Source organism: Serinus canaria, chromosome 3 (assembly GCF_022539315.1).
Source record: "Serinus canaria isolate serCan28SL12 chromosome 3, serCan2020, whole genome shotgun sequence".
NCBI lineage: Eukaryota > Metazoa > Chordata > Aves > Passeriformes > Fringillidae > Serinus > Serinus canaria.
This window is the reverse complement of record NC_066316.1, coordinates 42,082,896-42,100,575: the sequence shown is the minus strand read 5'-3', so window position 1 is coordinate 42,100,575 and position 17,680 is coordinate 42,082,896. Positions and strand designations below refer to the sequence as shown.

Here is a 17,680-nt window from a genome sequence, read left to right as displayed (position 1 = left end):
CCAGCGCGCCGCCTCCCGGGCTCGGCGCTCGGCTGGCGCGGCTTGCGGGGACCGAGGCCAGTGGGCAGGGCCCGGCCGTACCGGGAGCGGGCAGCGGGCGGTGACGGCCCTGCGAGCGCAGGGGAAGGCGAGTGGGACCGGGAGCTGGTGGGGGAGAGGTGGGCGCTGGGGAGCGGGGCCGTGGGCGGCTGGCGGGCGGAAGGGCGCTTGGGCCCCGAGCGGTGCCACGTGCGTGAGTGCCGGGTGAGTGCCGGGTGCGGGGCCGCTGCCCGTCCGACCGCCTTCTCCTTGCTCGGCGTCTCTTCCAGACCCGTGTCTGCCTCTTCGTTGGTCCCACGTGCCGCCCCCATGGCAGCCATCTACTCCGGGATTTACCTGAAGCTCAAAAGCGCCAAGACTTCTTGGGAGGACAAACTCAAACTAGCCCGGTTCGCGTGGATTTCTCACCAGTGCGTCCTGCCTAATAAGGAGCAAGTGAGTACGTTTTGGTGGTGAACAGTGATACCGATGGCAGACTGCTGCTGTGGATGAATCAGTTCTTAAAATGCAGATTTAGCTAAGCGGTTAGCACTGTAAGTACAACACTGGTTTAGGATTGTGATCAGCTCTTGATTTCTTTGTCGTTATAGAAAATGTTTTTATTACAACGTATTGAAGGTAGCTTCAGCACTAAGTCTTGCATTCGTGCAGGATGGAAGAAACTTTCTTGTAGACAGGGTAGTGCCTGTGTTCTGTCTCCCAGAGACAGGAGAAGTCACTGTCTTTAGAGCTGTCATTGCCATTGGTATTATGTCCAGTACAGGGTGCTCCGAATTCAGATGCTTTTGGGCATAGTTAAGAACTTGAGGATGAGAGGACTGACTGAGGCTGTGTGTGTGTTCTCTGGTGCTCAGAACTTGCTGTGCATGAGCAAAGAGCACACAGTGCATTCATGGACTGCTATTTGAAAGGTGGTTTGGTTTTCTCTTCATGGAACCCACAATCTCCTAAGTCTTTTGTTTTCATCCTGTTGCTGAAGGTCTGTGTAGTGTTTCTCTGGGTTAGGGGTGTCTTGTCCTATTCCTCCAGCCCTAGTAGTACTTTTGGGCCTAGGGTTTGCACATCTGAGATATGTGGTTTGGGTTCTTGTTATTTCAGCTACTTAGAATACTAAACTTAGCCATACACCACAACTTCAGTTTTAAAATAGTAATTAGTAGATTTCAATCTTTTCCAGTTTGCATCCATCTAAATTCCTAGGCCTGAATTTCTAGGCAGTGAATTTAAACATATGAAGAGAAGTATGTAAGTGGAATTGCAACTGTCAGAAAGTGAAAACCAGCTGATTCTCTGAGCACTGATTTAAGAGACTACATTTGCAACCAGTATCAACTGTTAGAATGTTGGCAGAGTAAAGTTTTGGGATGCTACATGCAAGCACAGGTCTAACGTTTGGTATAGAGCATAAGCTCTTAGGAATTGAAACCTTTGGGACCAGACTTCTTTGCTTACTCAGAGGCTGTTCTGCTTGAATGTAGCACAGTTTTCAAGGTACAAATGCTTTAACTGTGAGGAGGTACTGCTTTTGTCCTGTTTTTGCTTGGGAGTTGTTAAAGATCTCATGTTTTCCCTTCTGTTAACAGGTTTTACTCGATTGGGTAAGCCAAGCATTGGTTTCCAACTACAACAAGAAACACGAACTGGAGGATGAAGTTGTTGAAAAACTCTGGGCATATCTTGACAATGTTATCCATAGTAAAAGACTACAGGATCTCTTAAAGAGTGGGAAGACAGTTGGTCTCAGTTTTTCAGTTGCAGAGGTAACTATGACTGTGGATATCTGATAAAATTCTGGATAGCAATATATATGTCTTACAGTACTTGCCTCTTCCTCACAGTGTCAGATGTTGCATGAAATATGTATTAATCTGATAGTTTGCAGGACCTGAAACTGAAAGTTTCTCTATTTCTGTCCTGCAATACATTTTGTATTTGTGCAGCGCTAAGGTTAAAAATGGCAGAATTAGTGAGTGGCTGCAAAGGCAGTGAAAATGACTGGGGAAATGATCCTTTTAGTTTTGATCAGATTGAAGGGAAGCAAGAAAAGATTGTCTTTACATGTAGAAATTGAACTGTGAAGTGTGGAGAATTGGTTGGATGAAATCTGGGCTTCAGAGATGTTATGCAGAAAATGCAGAAAATATGTGGCAAATTTAAATGTGGTCTATGTGTGAAAACCTGTCTGGATGAAGATCAGGTCAGAGGTATAGTACCCTCAACACCAGGGACAGAGGTGGTAGAGAGATTCATCCAGTGGGAAGAATTTAAGGGTCTGTTTTAGTCCATCACTGTTGCAACTGAGGAGATGAATCACCCGCAATAAGGTGTAAGGAGACAGGAAAGGTTTTTAACAAAATAGATGCAGATTTGTAAACTGTTACTGAGTTTGTTTGCAGACATTATCTGAAGGTGAGAAAAGGGAATGAGTGAAAAGTGGATTGAAGGAGAAAACAGCAGGGAAATACGCATAAAGTTTGAGAAAAGGAAGAGAAATGCAACATAATTTCTCTAGAAATGTGTATTCCTCAAAGAGAAAAGAGAATAGTCCTTCACATTCCAGGTATCAGGACTAGAAACTGTCTCATTTTCAAATATAAAGATGATATTTAGTTATGGAAATTCTAACTAAATAAGCTCCCTGTATCAGAGCAGGGATGTGTATTGTGTGTAGGTTTGTTGTTGTTGTGAGCATAATTTTGGGGACCATTCAAGAAGGGAAGAAATTTACCCCTACTCCATTTCTGCAGGATGAGCTATTAGTATCAAGTATGGATAGTCTTACGCTGTTGCCCATAGCGTGCATGAGGGCTTCCTTACTCATCTGGTGCTGCAAACAAATGCAAGGACAGTGGAGCTTCTAGTTTGAAGCCTGTGATGTGACAGGCCCAGCAGCAGCTGTTGGCATGTCCCTTTGGCTTGCAGCCACAGCAAGGTGTTGTTGGTTCGTTATGATGGGCTTTATTTTTGTATGCTAAATTGACTGTTTCTTGGGATTTGTTTTTGTTTCCTTTTTCAGATTATAAACAAAAGGTTATCAGAAGCCTATTCTGAGAAAACACAGCAGAACATTGGCACTGTGCTGAGCTGCTCCAGTGGCATCCTTTCTACTCCTTCACTGTCCATAATTTACACAGCAAAGTGTGAGCTTTTGGTTGATCTCCTCAGCAAGCTGTCCAAGCTAGCATGTCAGCAGCTGGCTTCTGATGATGCTGTGGGCTCCCAGTTGTTCAATGTCCTCCAGCTTACCTTTGCTCAATACCTCCTGATCCAGAGGCAGCAAGCCAACCCAAACCGTGTGTTTGGGCGAGTGACAAGTCACTTGCTCCAGCCATGTTTGCTCTTGAGGCACTTGCTGACTGTGAGGAGCTGGACACAAGCAGATGATAACCATGTGTGTCAGCACCTGAGCAGAGAAATACGAAGCCAAATAGAGACTTTGCTGCAGGCTGGGTTATTTCAGCCTGAGCTTTTCTCATCCTACAAAGAAGAGCTGCTGTCGGAGCAAGAATCCCAGGAGAAGAAGAAAGGAGCTTGGAAAACTCTTTTGCTACCAGTCAACACAGTGCAGACCAAGCTGGGCAGTGACTTGTGTGAACCTGCCCTCCACGGAGCTGTTGTGGCTGGTTCAGTGTCCCTGCTATATAAGCTCTTTCTGGACTCGTACTGTAAGGCAGAAAACCACCTTGTGTGTTTCCACATGCTCAGCAGGCTTTTTGGCTGTCTCAGGCTCTCTGACCTGCAAGAGGCGGGGAAGAGTGATACCCTTTTCCCTGTGGACTGGAGCATGGAACTGCTGGCTTTGGAGCAGCTTCTGAACTTGGTGCTCAGCAATGATATCTATAATGTCGCCAGTGACCGTATCCGGCACAAGGAAGTGCAGTTTGGGTTTTACAGGAAGCTAGCACAGATGCTGCTGACGCACTCCCAAGCTTCCATCCCTGCTTGGTTCAGGTGTCTCAAACTCCTGATGTCATTAAACCACCTTATAGTAGAGCCAGACCTGGATGACTTGGTGTCGTCAGCTTGGATTGATGCAGAGGCCTCTGAGCCACGTACAAAGAAGCCTCAGGAGACTCTCATCAGCACCATATTCCAGATTTACTCCAAGCTGAGGCAGTTCCCACGGCTCTTTGAGCAGGTGCTGACAGTCATTTGCCGGCCAGCTGTTGATGAACTGAGGCCATCCATCTTCTCTGCTGGCCTGACTGCAAAGCTTCGTGAGTGCCTTCTTGAACTGCCACCCAATCAGATTCTGGACATTCTGTATCTCTTTGTGGAGAAATGCCAGACCCTTATCATTCCAGCTGTTGAAGGATCAGTTGACATGGCCTTGAAGCTGATGTCAGTGTGCTCGGTGCTGCATGCTTTTCTGTTCAACATGAGGAGCCTAGATGATGTCACTCCTTCCCCTGTGGTGCTTCGCACTCAGCGTTTGATGGCAGACATACAGAAGGGAATAATTCAGCCACTGATGGAGCTGCTGCAGGCTCCTAGGAGAGAGGAAGAAAAGTCAGAGCTTTGGCTAAGAAAGGCCAGTGACGCTGCTCTCCTCCTTGTTTACACTTGGGTTGAGGTAGACGCTCTCTTTGGTGTTAGCTGCAGTAAATACGTGTCTCCAGCAGCTGAAACTGCTGTTACTGAATCTGCTGCAAGGCACTGGGGCATTTCAGCTTTTCTGCTTGGTGTGAAGGAGCAGTGTTGGAGGAGAGTTATGGAACTTGCAAGTAGTTTTGGCTCCACTAGTAAATACTGCTTAGAGCTGCTCACACTTCAGAAAATGAAGATGATGTTAATGCAGACCAAAGCTGACCTACAGGCCTTGCAGCATGCTGCAGCTTTCATCCTGGAGTCTGGGAGATCCACCATGAGCAGAGGAGAATCTGAACCGTGGGATGGAGATATCAGCGCGATAACTGAACTTAGCTACCCCACAGCACACTGGCACCTTGTCATGTCCAACCTGACCATCCTGTTGCCATATATTTCCTTAAAAGATGTAGAGTACATTGCAAATGTGCTTCTAGAAACGTTGATGTTGGCTGAAGCTCAGGAAGCTGCCACGGACCAGGAGCCTTCCATCAGCATTGCAAAGATATCCCTTGGTTTGATCCACAGCTCTCTTCTACCAGAAATGAGGGTCCTGCACTGTGCTTTTCTGACCCATCTTATTCAGCAGTTTGCTATGGTGCTGCCCACTGCTACCAGGGATTCACTAGATCTGCCACTGCAGCAGCTGACTTTGACCAATATTCCTTGGCATGAAGAAATTCTGGTTTCTTGCAAAAGTGTTGACCCCTTGGAAGTACCATCAGAAAACAAAGTGCAGAAGGATGAGTTGAGCTTGTCCTGGAAAACACTGGAGAAAGTTGCCCAATGTATAGTATTGTTAGCAAAAAATGGCTGCCCTGTCATCCTGAAAGAACGTCAGCTACAAAGATGCCTGGCATTGCTAGAGATTGTTTCTCTCCTGAAGTTAGACAGTTTTCTTCCCTCTGACTGTACTCGGTGTTTTCTGGTGCTGCTGTCCCTGCTAGTTAATACCAGGGCTAGTGTCTCTTGCAGCAAGTTGTTATTGCTGAAGGTTTTAAGGACTTGCCTCCACCTCCTGAGGTGCCTGCAAGCGGGCAGGAACTCCAACTCTGTTCTTAAGGTGTTACATGCCAGTGATGTTCTTGAGGCTGTCATGACCTCCCAGCTTACAGCTTGCAAATTCTTCACTGATGTCTTGACTGTTCCTGTTTGGGCACAGTATGTCCAGGAAGTTCAAGAATTTTTGGAAAACTTTCTTCAGATGATTATTGAAAGAAGACAAAGTGTGAAGCTCAACTTGGAAAAGTTCATGTCTTTCCTGGTGAGCTGCAGGCCAGACACAGATACAGCCAAAAGCATAGATTGGAAAAACTGGAATCCCGCAGCTGAGCAGTTGCTGCTCACAGCATTCACCACACTCTGTCATGTTGTCACACTGCACCTCCAGCAGCTGCCAGAAAAGAAGCTGCATTCTGGGGATGTGCTGTGTGCTCTGCTGGAGCCAGTGGTTCTGCAGATGGTCAGAACTGTTGAACACGGTCTTCAGTGTAACACCCCAAACCAGCCTTTGCCTGTGGCATTTATACCATCTGTCACTACTCTCCTCAAAGCAGATCTGAGCCATCCTGTCAAGAAGGACTGGCAGAAGGAGCCCAGTGGGTTTTTGAAGCGGCCTCGTGTTAAACTGTACCAAGAGTTTTACTCTCAGATACTGAAAGAGCTACCCTGTGCAGGGAGTAATCTGCAGTTCCTTCAGTTTGCATTGAAGTTCCTGACTGTCTTCTGCTCGGTGCCAGAGCTGTATCCTGAAAAAGAAACTGCAGTCATGGTTGTTTTTGCTATAAAAAAACTTCTCTCTGGTATGAAAAGTCTTCTTTCTCCACCTCCTTTGCTAATTTTGCAAGTTAAAAGCCATTTAGCAAAGCATACAACTTCTGTTAAAGTCTGCATTTGTTTACCTGTGTTAAAACAGCAGGCTATCCGTTTTTAAATGCATAACAGGAAAATTTTCAAGGAGGCACTATTGTGGTACCTGGACCACAGCCACCATCTAGTTTGGTAATAAACTTCTGATAGATGTTAACATCTTTAAATAAAGTTGAGGTCCTGAGTTACTCATCCTTGGTAGAACGTTTTGAAAGTAACTGGAATATGGTAATACTTTTGGAGGTAGGGCTGAAGTGCAGTGTCCTGCTCGTGTAATTGTTATAGTAGGCACCACTGAGGCAGCTGATCTGCACCAGGCCAGATCTTAGAGTAAAATACTCATCTGTTTTTGTATCTGGTATGTGAATTTATAGAACAGTGGAAGTTACCTAACTGTTAGGGATGATGAACACCATGTGGTATTTCTGATAAATTCCGTGGAATATTGGCAGGTTGGTTCCTTTATCCTCACCAAATAAAGAGCCAGAGCTGGAAATTACATGAAAACCATCTGCTGCCAGCTGTGGGACCTCATGGCTCCTTTATATTGTCTCATTCAGAAAGAGAGATGAACACAGAGCAGGCATAACTGTTCTCTTTGACTTCTTCAAACTGCAGGAATTTGTCAAACATTACTGGCATGATCTGGTGCAGTGGCTCCAAACATTTTTGATTGCACACACCTATCATTTAAAAAACCTAAGAAATTGAACACACAGCCTGAATATAGCTTACTTATAAATTATACTTGTGCTACTCCACTATGTATATTATAAAGCACACACACAGAAAATGTTTAAAAAGCATGAGATAAAGATGAAGTAAACACTATTTAAAATACCTTTTTGTATTAAAGATATTTTACTTATAATTTCCACATCCCAGTTAATTGTCTTGTGCACACCCTGGGGTGTGCAAACCCTGCTTTGGAGACTGCTGTTCAAGTGAAGTGCAGTTGTGATCTCAGTGTTTGTATTGTCATTAAGTAATCACAGAAAAAGCTTTATGCTTTTATGATTTGTGATGGATCTCTGGCCACCATTTGTAGAAAAGACTTGTGGCTTGTTTAGCCTGCTCCCTTGGCTTGTGCAGGTGCTTTGGTGTAGTCTTTTTGTATTACTGAAGACTTCTTATTGGTATGATGACTGCTCTGAAACTGAGGGTAGGATATAGTTGAGATCATCAAGTTATTGCACTAGTGGGGAGAAAGGTAAAGTAGCAAGCCCTCTATGTATTTGAGTGTTAAAAAGGTACCTCCAGAACTGTTTTATTTTCAGTTTGCCCCGTTCTTACCTGTGGAAGTCTTGTCTTGGGAATTGATTGCTTTTGTCTCTTGAATATGCAGGTCCTGCAATTACAACCCAGGTGATCCGAAGTATGGAGATGGAGCTGACAGAGGTGCTTGTCCAGGTGCTGGGAAGCTGCTCTGATGAGGAGTTTTATGCCATAATGAGTCTGGTGCTGCAGGGACTGGAAGTGAGGAATATTTGGCAGCAGAAGGCTAAAGTAAGGCATGAGCTTAATGTGTTGTCAGCTTCCTTCTGCAGTCTGCTGTGTCTTGAAAAAAGGGTTGTTGGCTGAATGACATTTGTTAAATATTGTTTTGTTCTTTCTCCTTTATGTTCAGTGATCAGGTCAAATTAATTTACATAGATAAGGGCTTTCTGACTGTACTATGTTCTGTATATAAATTGAGAGGTGGAAAGATCATGGAAACCTACTCAAAAAACTTTCTGCCCATCTTAAGGACTCAGCAGTCTCAAGTCCATATATTGTCAATAAAAATCACACAGCTGTGGTGTTACAGGCCATGCTAAAAGCTCTTTCCTACTTGCTGCTCAGAGCTCTTGCACAACAGATACCAGCAGTCAGTGTTTGTCTGTGGCTCTTTTTTTACAAAGTTAAAGGCTCTTTTAAGTAAAACCAAAACTGCACCTGTGCTTTTGGTACTCGTTTCTCTAAAGGCTACTCAACAATACCCAGATAGCACTCAGTATCTTTTTAAATTATGTGCCCTTCTTCAGAGCAGCTTAAGCACCAGTGGTGATGTATGGAACACTTTTGGCAAAAAAAAGTCTTCTGTATGCTCCATAGAAAGCCTAGTGATTTGAGAATGACAATTGGATTAAATTTGTGGGATTATCCAGCCCTGTTTTATTTGTCAGAAGAGAGGTGGATGTGCTGCATCAATTTTTGATGCATCTTTTTGCAAGTGTATCTGGAATTCCTGAATTGCACAGATAATTCCTGCCACCTGAATGTGGCTTGCAATATGCTTCTTGTATCAGTCTGTATAAACAACGAGCAATTAAAAAACCCCTGCTGCCAGAAGCAGCATTCTTAATTTACAGTGTACCGGTATCCTTGTATTGCCTCTGCTTCCCTCTTATCTAGTGGCAGTTGTATGAGGAGGCTTTCCTTTCTTAAAAGTCATGTAAGCTTTTTTGTACAGTAAGTTGATTGTGAAGCAAATCTGGCATAAAGTATACATTTGGGTCAGTGCTGCTCAGTGCATTGAATTCTGTTGAGCTGCTGCTTTCTTCAGGATTTCCAAAGAGAGGTATTGGTGGGAAGCCTTTCATGAGTCAAGGCTCTGGTAATTCTCAAAAGTGCCACTGACCTTGAAAGAGCTCTTCTGTACTTGAAAGGAGCCAGTGTGCCTTGTACCCCTGACTGATGATCCGTCTGCTTTCTGCAGGAAGTATTGTCAGCTGTTACGCTAACCAAATTGTTGCTCAGCTGCCCATTAAGTGGAGACAAAGGGAAAGCTTTCTGGTTTGCCAGCCCGCAGATGATCACAGCTTTAGCTGTAAGTATCTCTTTATTGTAACTTCATTACCTACCACTCCTATCTCTTAGACTCTCTAGTGGATACAGCTAATGTGCACAGATGCACACAGGAACAAAACTAAACAAATCCATGCCAGATTCATCTGAACTTTTTGTGTAGACCCTTTTTCTCCTCCTTCCTCAAGTAAATCTCCTGTGAGTGCAGTCACCCATTTCTTATACACAGTAATTTTATGGAACTACACTGTGTAATATGGTGCTTGGGCGAAAATTTTTAAACTGCAGAGTAGAGAGTCTGTCTCCTGTCCTTCCTCCTGTCCAAAGGAAAAGATAACCATCAGCCATGTGTTGCAGCAGAAGCCAACAGCAGAAAAACAAAACAAGTGCTTATAGAAAAAGTAATTATATAAATTCACTGAATTATGAAAGGGAAAGTTAACTGAAACTAATCAGACCCAAGTTTCCTGCCCTTTGTTTGTACAGCATATAAAGCTAGTGATGTCGGTTTTTATTCTCTCGGGATGATATCTTTAGGCAAGAATTTATCAGTGGCTCGTTCTGCAGTACCTGGGAATCATAAGCTTGCAGTTTCTGCCCCTTTTGATAGATCTGCATGCATGTAAAAGAGTGAACTGCATCATTGGATTCCTGTGAAGAGGTGCAAAGAGGTGCTGGTTTTCAGGAGGCTGGGGAATAGTTGCCATTCCAGTTGCCATCCCAGTGCTCACAGCAGTGTTTTTTTGAAATGCATCAATTCTCACACAGGGCACAAGTGCATGAAAATGGCTCAGGTGCAGGAGTCTCCCTGCCTGTCCAGCTAGCACAGATCTGGTTCCATTGACTCCAGTCAGAGCATTAGGGTTCTCTGTGTTCCAACACTAATGATAAGTGGCTAATGCATTTCTCATTGTCTGTTTCCTGTCTTGTAGCTGCAAACCAAAGAGGCCTGTCAGGACCAGACACTGATTTCCCTCATAGTTGTGCCTATTCTAGAGACTGTAGCAGCTCTGCTAAGGCAGGGAGAAGGGATTCTTGTGAATCCACATCACGTTTCATTGGCATTCAGCATTCTTCTAACAGTCCCTCTGGATCATCTGAAGACAGAAGACTATTGTGGTGTCTTCCAGGGGGTCCATGAAGTGCTCTTCTCTATTGTGCAGTGTCATCCAAAGGTATATCTGTGATGGGGTGGGAGAAGGGGAAAAGGTTTGAAAGAGAAAACATATTAGTGATAGAATTTTTTAATATGATTTTGAAATATTTTGTCTTGATAGTATGACAGTGCATTGTACTACTTATCATTTAAAAGGCTGGGAATCTCAAAATCACAAAATTTCAGTTGTTCTCCTGCTTTGCTTGTGCTTGCACTGTTGTTCTTTGGCAGTGGCTTGCTTATGAGCATCGGATGCTAGGTTAGGAGAAAATGTTTCTTTTTCTATGATTGATTCTAGAAGCATGAATGGCTCAGGATGCAGAATGAGAAGATAGTTTCTACCCTCTTCACTCCCTCTACTATGTATTGTCAAGTGTTTTTATTTCATGTGTTTTTCAGGTGCTGTTGAAAGCAGCACCATCCTTTCTGAGCAGTTTCCATCGTCTGGTTGTTTCTGTCATGCATGAAGGGCGTCAGAAAGGAGACAGAGGTACCATATCTTTTCCACCTTTGCTTTATATATATGCTTTGGAAGAGGAGATGCTGAGCAGGACAAAGTTCTCAAAACCTGGCTGTGGCATTGAAACTGTCATCCCTACCTGTCCTTTATGAAAAACTGGTGATGAGCTTTGTGGTTGTAGGCTAAGGAAGGTAACTGGGGTGCTGCATGCAGACAGTGTTGCTTTTGGTGAATAAGTTATTCGTCACTGATTGGCTGGCAAGTAGACAGGAAGCAGTAAGGCTTACTGTGCCAAATTTCTGCTCTTCCTGTCAACCCCTGTGTCTGCAAGCATGGTGGCTGTGAGCTCTAGTGATTCATGCTAATATGTGTGAGCTATAATCCCAAATGGATACTACTAAATGGAATTTTTTGAGATTGGAACTATGTTTACTACAGTGCTGAGCTGTCACCATTCTATGCTAAGTATAATAACTCTGTGTATCTGAAGCATCAGTTGAGATTAGTTTATATATCTGTATGGCCAAGGATTTGGAATAAGGGTAATTAAATATCCTAAGAGGAAGGGAAAAAATCCAGGCTTATTACTGGAAGTTATTAAAAGTTTACATAGTCAAAGTAGACACGTCAGATATGTCCACAATGATTAAGATGGTCAGGACACAGATATCTGTCATTAATAGTGGAGTTTTGACAGAAGTTGACTTCATGGCCTGAAACTGATTGTATCCCAGCTTTCTGCTGATGTTCTACAGCCTGTGCCATGTTCAGATTTATCTCAGCTGATGTGTTGCCCACAACTGTGGGCAAATATAAGTGTATGTATTCTTTGTAGAGGAATATATTAGCTGAGGCTCAGTGATAGAGAAGATATGCTAAACTGGTGCCAGATTTGGAGAATTTTCTTGCTTCTGCAATATATTTGCATAAGGTAATCATCATATGAAGCTTAGAGGTACATGGCATCCTCAAGCTGAAAATGGTGCTGTTTATCTTTGCAGGATTGTACTGTTTTTGTAACAGATAACAGGGAAGTAATTTCTGGATTTCCCTTCTCCCTTGTTTGTACTAGCTCTCTTCATTCTCTGCCTACTGAGTTAATTCTCAGCTGATCTCACCAGTCTCACTTTAGATACATCCAGTGATGCAGCTTTTGCTGCTATATTCCACATAATAGATCTCATCAAAGAGCTTTCTTACTATGCTGTTTCTAAGAAACATCTTCTGATTTTCTCTAGGCAGGGAATACAATCTTCTTGTCTCCTCATTATCTCCTCCACAGTGCTAGTTGGGACTGAATTGTGGAAGGGACTGTAACTGCTGTAACTGCAACATCTATAACAAGTAATTTTTGTCTTGCAGTGCACATGAAATTGGAATCAGTATGCTCTTACAAAGTAGCTACTCTAAGAGATGTATTTTGTGTTTTGTGGGGGGCCTCTAGCTGTGGCGTGATAAGAAAAGATGATAAAATAGGCAAGCTGTCCTTGGCCTCATGTTTTTCAAGGATTATCGAAGAATGAATGATTCTTTGGGTTTTTTTTCCTAATGTTTTTAAGCCTCAAATGCCAGGCTGTGTCTCAATTTGTGTTTTAGGCAACATGGATGAGTTTGAGATGATACTGAAATGTGCACACTTGGTGGAACGGATGTATACTTACATTGCTGCAGAAATGGAGGACTTCACTGTGTTTTCTGCCTTCATTGTGGCTCACTATGTGACTGAATTGCAGAAGGTATGTTCTCATCCATCTTGAAAGTGCCATAGTATTGTCCTAGCTTTGGAGTTTCTGTTCCAAAGGCAACTCTGTTAAATTTGTGAAGTTACAATTGTTATACCTCTTGGAGATGCAGGTTTGATCCTGGCTTTTGTATTATGCAAGAGTTTGTGAGAATCTTTCTTACCAAACTCCTGGAGAATTTTCTAAAGGTATGGGCTGTGGCTTTTTTCTTCTAAGCTAAAACAATGCAGTGCCCAGGTACAAAGCTGTTTAGGTTTAGTGCCAAGTTGGGTGTTGCTTTTCTTCACAGAATCATTGAATGGTTTGGGTTAAAAGGTTGAAAGATAACCTTGAAAGGTCACCTAGTCCAGCTTCTCTACAATGGGCAGGGGCGTCTTGAAATAGATCAGGTTGCTCATAGCCACATACAACCTGGCCTTGAAGGTTTCCAGGGATGAGATATCCACCAACTCACTGGACAACGTGTTAAAACTGTTAAAAATAAACAGTGTAAATATGTTATCACTGTTAAAAATGTCTTCCTTATACATCTGGTAGTTAAGTTTATCTCCCAAATAGTCTCAGTTGTCCAGGACTGATAGCAGTTAAATCTGGCAAAGTAATGGTGGAAGATTCTCCTGGAAAAAAATTTTTTATATATTGTAAATGATTAAGTGAATTTAAAAAATGTTGTCAAGGCAAGAATTGTTAGCTTTTCAGTGATTCTCCTTCTGTACCAAGTATATCATTCTGATCCTTACTGAAAGCAACTACTTCTACTCTTATGGATGCCAGATCAGTGTTTTCTCTCATCCAGAGATAACTTCAGCTTGTCATTTTCTTCAGCCCAATCAGTGTAGATTTCACCAGGGTTTGAATGCTGCTTGTGGTGCAAGTACCTGCAAACTGATTATTTGTGGTTCTGGCCTGGGCATGGGCTGAAATACAGAAAGGAAATGTAGTCTTTGTTTTTAGGCCCTCTTACAAAAAGAACATCCTCACTGGTGCTGTGTTTCTGAAGGATTGTGGTGTAGCCAGTGTAACTAACCATGAAGGTTATTACAGAGGTTAAACTTCTCTGTCTTCTCTGTTGTCTGTCTTTTTTCTTTTTCTTTTTTTTTTTTTTTTTTTTTTTTTTTTTTTTTTTTTTTTTTTTGGTTGGGGGGTGGAATGGGGGAGCAAAACAATGGGAGATGTCAGATTTTAGCCATATTATTTACTGTTCCTGGTTAGTTGGTTATTGTTTACATAGTGAATGTAGTAGTTCAGCAAAGGGAAAATTGCTGTTAAGGCAGCTTCTGTTCCCTTTAGCCATCTGTGAATTCTGTAATCTGGTCATCACTGAATGTAAGTCTGAAAGCCTGACTTGAATTGTCAAACGACCTTTTTAAGTTGAAAGGACACTTGTCTCAGTGGGAGTACACAGTCTCATGAGATGTCTAGGAAAGTTTTGTGCAAGATGTTCACTGGGAAATGGAAAGTGATGGATGATAGCTGAAACCACAGATCAGTAATGTATGCATGGAACCTTTGGGTGTGGAAAGGGAAATTGGTGTAGTGAGCCTCTAGACACTGTGGCAAAGGAATGTTTTCTGTCTGACAGAATAGATAGATCACAAGTAGGTGATGATTTATTTGCTCATTAGACTGCTGAGAATTGATGGATATCAGAGGAAAGAGGGCCCTCAGATGCCTGTCTTAAATGGGGCATGTACACATCTTTCATGTTGCTCTGCAGAGGGAGAGAAAAGCTCTTTTAACCATTCATCTCTTCCAAGTCAGGATCAGTGGCTTTCTCTCTGAAGAAATGAAATGAAGACCCTGTGGGTCCATCAAAGATAACTGAGAAAAACATGTTAGTAGGTTTAAGTCTTTCTGTAGGCATCTGCACACTTACTGGAACCCTTTTAAGGGTCTGTGAACTAGAACTGATGAAAGCTACTGGCCTAAGCAGTCACTTACCCCTAAAGTGGTTGTGTAACAGCTCCCTCAGTGCCTCCTCTTTATATCACAAATTATTTTGTATTAATCTAGAAAGATTCCTAACTGGAGTGGGTGGCATCTCTTTCATACTGTTGACAGTGCTTGCTGCTTGTTGCCTATGAGCTGTTGCTTAATTCAGCAATAGTTGAATACCTCTTCACACATTTAATGTCTCACATCAAGAGCTCTGTAATGCTTGACAAATTGGTTGTGCTAACTGTATAGGCCATAAACCACTTACAAATATAATTAACTGCCAGCCAGTAGTGGCAGCTGTTTAAATCTTTGGCTCTGCTTCCCATGGTGCTATTGGTGTTTATAGGAAACTGCAAAGCAAGAATGGCCCAAAAAAAGCTTGGGTCCAGATGAATTTGTGATGTGAGGGATGCAGTTCCATTAACTGCAGCTCTGAGATAGCTGCTTATCCCAAGTGGGCCATCTGGTCCATATTGTCAATAGCTGTGGGTTTTCCTGTCCATGTTCTCTGCAGTCATTCCTCTGCCCTAGGAAGGGAGAACCCAGCCCAGTGCATTCACTGGGAGCTGTGACGCTCAGCTGTTCTCCAACTGGATTGTACAGTGTAGGGAGAAATAGCATCTGTTGTAAACAAACCAATTGATCAACTGACAGAGAAGGGAAAAATTACAACCCCTTGCACGTGCAAACTCTTTAGGATCACAGATCTAAGGGAAGTCTTATGTGCCTTAATGCCTGCTATGTGTTTTTCCCTGCTATATTAGTGGATCTAACAAAACATATTAGCTGTTCCACATTTAGGGCAGAAAGAGAGCAGGAGCCTGTCACAGTGATGAGGAGTGCACTTCATTAGCAGAAAGTTTATGAGTTGCCTAAGGAAGAAAGAGGCCTGAATTTTAATGACGGCTTTTTATGTGATTTTCATTAGGCCTAGAGTGCAGAGGCTCACATCTGGAGGCATAAAGCTAATTTTGGGATTCAGCAAAGATAAGACGTGGTTCTGCAGCAAAAATAACACAATGATGCCAGAGGCCAGCACTGTCTTGGGCAGTGAAGTATTTAGCAAGTGATTTGTGGGCACAGGACAAATTTCAATTAGCCTAGAGCAGCAGAGGGCTCCAGAGTCAGTGCTGATTTTCCTGGTTGTTAGTGGCAGTTCTGCTGGTTGTGGGATTGAGTAGAGGTAATGTCAGGAGCAGGGTGCTGAGTCCTGACTCATTTCTTATGTTCCTCCAACTTTCTATATGACTTCAGGCAAGGTACCTGATTCTTGGTGTTAAAACAGATTAAGGAAATGTACATTTCTGAGATATTTGAAGACTTCTTTTATTAAGGCATGCACATTGAAGTACTCAGAAAAAAATTGTTAGATAAATACAAAATTGTTAAGTGATAAGTTAAAATTGTTTCTACCCAATGTAAATGAAGTGCTCATTTGAAACTGACATCATAGCATACAGCCTATACAAGACATACAGAATCTACTGAAATGTGTAATCCAAGGCAAGTATTTTAGGGTTTTTTTATTAGAGTTGTGCTGAGGAGTGTCCATGTGATTCTGGGATGATTAGTGTCTTTGCCACCTCAGCAATGTGTATAGTACTCCTGAGGATTTTACTGCAAGGGCTGTGCTTGTTTTGCAAAACATGTTTGCAAAATTCAGGAAAATACTGCACAAGTCAAAATCTTGGATTTTATCTAATGGGCTGATCCAGATGGTCTGATGCAAAGGATAATGTCAGCATTAATATATACTGACTGTGGAAGTGGTGTTCTCTTGCCTTTCCATCTTCAAGTTTAAGGCAATTTTGTTCTTCTCGCAGGTGACTTTGCATCCAGCTGTGAAGACACATCTCACAGAAGGAATATATCACATCCTTGACCTTTGCATTGAACGGGACATCAAGTTCTTAAATGCATCGCTCCCAGCAGGCGTGAGGCAGGTCTTCAAGGATCTCTATAGTGATTACAACCACTACCACAAAGCAAAGAAGCAGGGGGAGGAAAAGTACACTGCATGATGAATCAGTTATGAATTGATCTTGCAGTGCTCAGAAGATGCTCAGTTGCTGTTTGGTTTGGGATAACGAGTAAAATCAAACTTGAGGAGGGTCCTAAACATGGATTGCATTTATCTTTATCCAGCCAGACTTCATCCTGGGGAAAAAAGGGAACTGGGGAGCGAGGATGTGCTGTGCTGTTCTGGTCCTGTGTTGTGCCACAAATGGCAGAACTGCTGTGCCTCTGCTGGCCCCTGGTGAACTCTCTGGGACCCTTGGGGAGCTCGCTGCAGTTTGACAGCAGATGTCAGGCTTTGGCACATCATGGTGCTTTCCTGTGGAAGCAACAGTCTGGTCTAAAAGCCAGTGAGGGATATAACCCCTGGTTTTGCTTACATGGTAAGCAGAATTAAAGCAGTTAAAGTGCTTATTTTTGTACCCTGTTATTTTACATTTTGTAACTGAAGAACTTTGTCCATGTTATACAGCTGTACAGTAGGTTACTGTGCAAACCTGCAGAAGTAAAAAATTTGGAAGATTGTATCTCTTTGCTTGATTAGTTTTGCTGTCCAGCCAGCCCTGGGCAACCTGGTCTGAGCTATTGAATTTACTTCCCAACTGTATTTACCTCTGATGTCATGATAATCCAAAAGACTGACTACCTGGAGCTCTGTTCAATTTACTGTCATTAAGCAGTTACACTTAGTCATCTGAGCTGTGGTCACTCTCAGTGCACTCACTGTTTAGCTTGTGACAAATGTTAATTACCACTATTACTATCTGAGACTCTTCTTGGTCTAAGCTGAGCCTTGTTGCTTTGTATTCACTCTAGGTAAAGAGTAAGCCCTTGACTTCTTGCAGCTCAGTTCAGCTTCTGACAGGAAGCTTTATTAAGTTTTATCAAATAACTCCCTTTCATTAGCTAAATGACAGAAGTTTATTTTTTATGATACATGCTAAAGATCTAATTTTTATTTAAGTGGTAAAACAGTCTTCACATATACATGTAGGTAGTAGAAAGAACTCAATACTCTCATGTGATTATTTGCTTCAATCTGTAAATAGGAGGTGGGCAGAGGGAGACTGGAATGTTGCTTAGCAC

General features: G+C 42.7%; 1 protein-coding gene across 2 annotated transcripts; it reads left to right on the top strand.

The window, feature by feature from the left end:
- Positions 1-4: 4 nt before the first annotated feature.
- URB2 (URB2 ribosome biogenesis homolog) lies at positions 5-17,121 on the top strand. 2 transcript variants are annotated; one of them, XM_030236083.2, is made up of 10 exons: positions 5-127; positions 309-474; positions 1,623-1,799; positions 3,056-6,428; positions 7,841-8,001; positions 9,194-9,304; positions 10,215-10,457; positions 10,838-10,928; positions 12,495-12,634; positions 16,402-17,121. In XM_030236083.2, the coding sequence occupies exons 2-10, from the start codon at positions 349-351 to the stop codon at positions 16,597-16,599; spliced, it is 4,620 nt and encodes a 1,539-aa protein (XP_030091943.2). In that variant the 5' UTR covers positions 5-127; positions 309-348; the 3' UTR covers positions 16,600-17,121. The 2 variants fall into 2 exon arrangements, with proteins under 2 accessions (XP_030091943.2, XP_050827938.1); XM_050971981.1 differs by having other exon boundaries at positions 29-158.
- The last annotated feature ends 559 nt before the right edge of the window (positions 17,122-17,680 follow it).

What these genes read in the sequence shown, in the direction of transcription:
- URB2 (XM_030236083.2), top strand. Translation starts at nt 349, where the DNA reads ATGGCAGCCATCTACTCCGGGATTTACCTGAAGCTCAAAAGCGCCAAG. An exon ending in TCAGTTTTTCAGTTGCAGAG is followed by an intron (nt 1,800 to 3,055) that starts GTAACTATGACT and finishes TTCCTTTTTCAG; the next exon opens with ATTATAAACAAAAGGTTATC. An exon ending in TTGTGCAGTGTCATCCAAAG is followed by an intron (nt 10,458 to 10,837) that starts GTATATCTGTGA and finishes TGTGTTTTTCAG; the next exon opens with GTGCTGTTGAAAGCAGCACC.